A 3,431-nucleotide genomic window follows, 5' to 3' on the forward strand; every position below is an offset into this window, starting at 1 on the left:
GTAAGGTGAACCTGCTCGCCATACTTTTATGCTTCTTGGATGTTAGTACAGCTATAACTGTAACCAACTCGGACACCGACCTTGCCGCAACTGTATTTCCGTCATCTATCTCACCATCCTAACCAAATCAATTTAACATCTTTGTTCTGATTTGTGAAGACAGTTGCTACTGATGTTTCCTCCATCATAAACTACGTGTCCCCAGTTTAATAGTATCTCTGTACCATGTACAACTGCAGTGTGTATTAAGCAATGTTATACTAAGTAGTAACAACAGCACAGGTTATCCAGGCGCGCCAGGTCTCTAGTATAAAACTGCAACTTTGAAAAAGAAAACATAGGGAAACCGACATTGGTAAGCATGGTACTTCACGTGTTCAAAACCTTCATGTACTTGCTGACAAATGACAAAGCCTATTTAACCGCCTCTCCCCCGGCTAGTCTTTTGGAGAGCACCATTTCACAATCTTAAGAGCAAAGGAAAGGCTTCCGCTTCCAGGGTCCAACCAAAGGCGACCTTAGGGAAAATAAAAAGGGTAAGAAGAGACTCCTCCATGTGCTTAGCTCTGTTGGTCGATAGAGAAGAGGGAGAGGGAGTCTCTTCTTCATCCTACCCTTCATTCATCTTTTTCTCTGGACCACACTGCAGGCGCTTAATATTTCCTGCAAGCCATTTAAGTACCTTCTCTCCAACGAGAAGGCACCTCTCTCTCTCTCTCTCTCTCTCTGACTGACTGAGAGATGAGAAGTGTTTGCCGGTTGCTGCCGTTCTTGTTCTCCTCTCCCTGATTTGGGTGCTCTCATATACCAGATCTGAACCCTCTTGTGCCATTGGAGGCTGCATCGTTTGAGGTGGTCAGGATGAGCAAGGAGGACACGCTCAAGGTTCAGGTGAGTTTGTTCTGCGTCTTCTCAACTCAAGCAGCTCACATACACCATGTTCATGTTCCTTCTTGTGTCTGCTGCGGTATTAACAGCCTGATTTCATCTCACCGTGCATGTCTTGTCTCCTACGGCCGTTAATATATTTCGCTAACCTCTTTTTTTTTCCTGTTTGCCCCCAGATCTGCGTGTTAAAAGTGAACATCCACTGTGATGGGTGCGAGAAGAAAGTCAAGAAGATCCTCCACAAGATTGATGGTAAGAAAGGCTTTTAAAATCTCAAATTGCTTGTTTTTGTTTCCATTCAGCTGTGTTCGCCAGGGTGTGTTCTGTGCTACTTTGTTCTTCTCCTCAACAGAAACGATGGATAGTTCACCTGTTAATTGTAAAAAAAAAAGGTTTGTTTTTTTTCCTAAGAGAAATGTGCTGGATTGACATGCAGGTGTGTACCAGAGCAGCATAGATGCAGAGCAGGGGAAGGTGACGGTGTCTGGCCTGATGGATCCGGACACCGTCATCAGGAAGCTGAACAGGGCCGGCAAGCCCGCTCAGCTGTGGGGCGGCAAGTCGCCTGGCGTGGTAAGCCCGCTTCAGAAGCTGCAGCTTGGCGGTGGTGGCAAGGGCCACAACCAGAAGGACGCCGGCGGCAAGGGTCAGCAGCAGAAGGACGCCGGCGGCAAGGGCCAGCCCAAGGGTGGAGCGGGTGCTGGACACGGCGGGGGTGGCGGCGGCGGCGGCGGCGTTGGCCCGAAAGATGCAAAGATGGCGATGCCGCAGCCGACCCCGCAGCAGCTTCAGCAACTGCAGCAACTGCAACAGCAGATGCAGATGAAGGGGATGAAGCTTCCTCCCCAGCTCATGGGCATGGGCGGCAAGATGCCGTTCCCGGCGGCCGCGCCGCCGGCGAAGGACCCCAAGGCTGTCAGGTTCAACGTTCCCGAGGATGATGAGTTCGGGGACGACGGCAGCAAGTTCGATGACGAGTTCGACGACTTTGACGACGAGGACTTCGAGGACGACGGCCTCGACGACATTTACGACGACCCCAAAATGATGATGAAGCCTATGGCCATGCCGCCGGCCGCCGGCGACGGGGGCGACAAGAAGGGTGGCAACGGCGGCGGCAAGAAAGGCGGCGGCGGCGGCAACGAGATACCGGTGCAGATCAAGGGGAACGCTAACAACGGCGGCAAGAAGGACTCCGGCGCGAAGCAGCAGAACCATGGTGGCGGCGGTGCGCAGCCGCCGCAGAACGGCAAGGGTGGCGCCCCAGGCGGTGGGAACCAGCCTGGCCAGGCCAAGAAGGGCGGCAGCCCGATGATGGGCGGCATGCCGCCGGCGCAGCAGCAGCCGGGCATGATGATGATGAGGCCGCCGAACATGATGGGCGGCGCCGGTTTCCCCGGTATGGGCCAGATGGGCGGCGGGCCCATGGGCAGCATGCCGATGGGCCACCCCCACATGGGTGGTGGCAGTGGCATGCAGCCAGGAGGTGGCAGCGCCGCGGTCCACGGCATGCCGGCCGGCGGCATGATGCCTGGGGCTGGGTTCTACCCGGGCGGCGGCATGCCGTCGGCGCCGGCGATGATGCCGGCGGCCGGGAACCCCATGGCGCAGCAACAGCAGCAGTACATGGCCATGATGCAGCAGCAACAGCAGCCGCAGATGATGATGAATGGTCATGGCCACCACGGTCACGGCGGCGCCGGGTACCCGCCGACGGGGTACGGGTACGGGTACGGCCGGCCGGCGATGCCCTACCCGCCGCCGGCGTACTACCCGACGCCGCAGCCGCATGACAACATGTTCAGCGACGAGAACCCCACCAACAGCTGCTCGGTGATGTGAGCCAAAGGTCGCCGGCTCGCCGCCGCCTGCCAGAGCTTTCTCCTGCTGATGCCTTGGAGAAAGTGAACCAACCGGAAGGAGGGGAGCTCAGGTCACAGGTGGTCACCGCACCGGTCAGCGTCGTCTCCGTGGTCGCAATAACAACCTGCCTGTGCCTGGATCGGTCGGTCAGTATACATGAGAAACTAGCTAGTAGTATGCAGGGTACCAGCAAGCTAGAATCTCCCCCCCTTTTCTTTTCCCGTTTCCTTTTTCTTTGCTAGTTTATTTTCACTTTCTTCTTCCTTTGAACAAAAAAAAAAGCAACTTCCTTGGATGGGAAGGTAGGTATAGTAATTATCATAGTGGTCATAAGAGATGGTGGTGCTCTATCAATAGCAGCTCAAGAAGGTGGTACTGCATTGCCCCCATGTGTGATGGCAAAGGCATGGTAGAAGAATGTGCAGAACAATGTTATTAGCTAATCTCAATGATGCCTTCCCAGTGAGTGCTGTGCTCGAGCTTCCTCATCCTTTGACATGGTTCGCTAGCGGAATGCTGTCAACTCTTGCTCATCCTTTGTGCCGGCCTTGCTCCTTGATGTGAAGGGAGGAGATGATGGTGGTGGCAGCAATGGAGGGGGAGGATCATGATGAGGGTTTCTCGGTTGTGGTAGTGGTCTAGTGGAGGTGGTGATGGGTCCTCGCGAGTGGAGGAGCCAA

At 55.0% G+C, this 3,431-nt stretch overlaps 1 protein-coding gene across 3 annotated transcripts; it reads left to right on the forward strand.

The window, feature by feature from the left end:
* Positions 1-382: 382 nt before the first annotated feature.
* Positions 383-3,217, forward strand: LOC120643550 (heavy metal-associated isoprenylated plant protein 33-like). Of its 3 annotated transcripts, none has more exons than XM_039919937.1 (4): positions 383-536; positions 812-891; positions 1,065-1,140; positions 1,325-3,217. In XM_039919937.1, the coding sequence occupies exons 2-4, from the start codon at positions 862-864 to the stop codon at positions 2,728-2,730; spliced, it is 1,512 nt and encodes a 503-aa protein (XP_039775871.1). In that variant the 5' UTR covers positions 383-536; positions 812-861; the 3' UTR covers positions 2,731-3,217. The 3 variants fall into 3 exon arrangements, with proteins under 3 accessions (XP_039775871.1, XP_039775873.1, XP_039775872.1); XM_039919939.1 differs by lacking the exon at positions 383-536 and having other exon boundaries at positions 543-891; positions 1,325-1,534; positions 1,565-3,217; XM_039919938.1 differs by lacking the exon at positions 383-536 and adding an exon at positions 543-700.
* The last annotated feature ends 214 nt before the right edge of the window (positions 3,218-3,431 follow it).

The sequence above is a fragment of the Panicum virgatum genome, chromosome 8K (genome assembly GCF_016808335.1).
Source record: "Panicum virgatum strain AP13 chromosome 8K, P.virgatum_v5, whole genome shotgun sequence".
NCBI classification, from domain to species: domain Eukaryota; kingdom Viridiplantae; phylum Streptophyta; class Magnoliopsida; order Poales; family Poaceae; genus Panicum; species Panicum virgatum.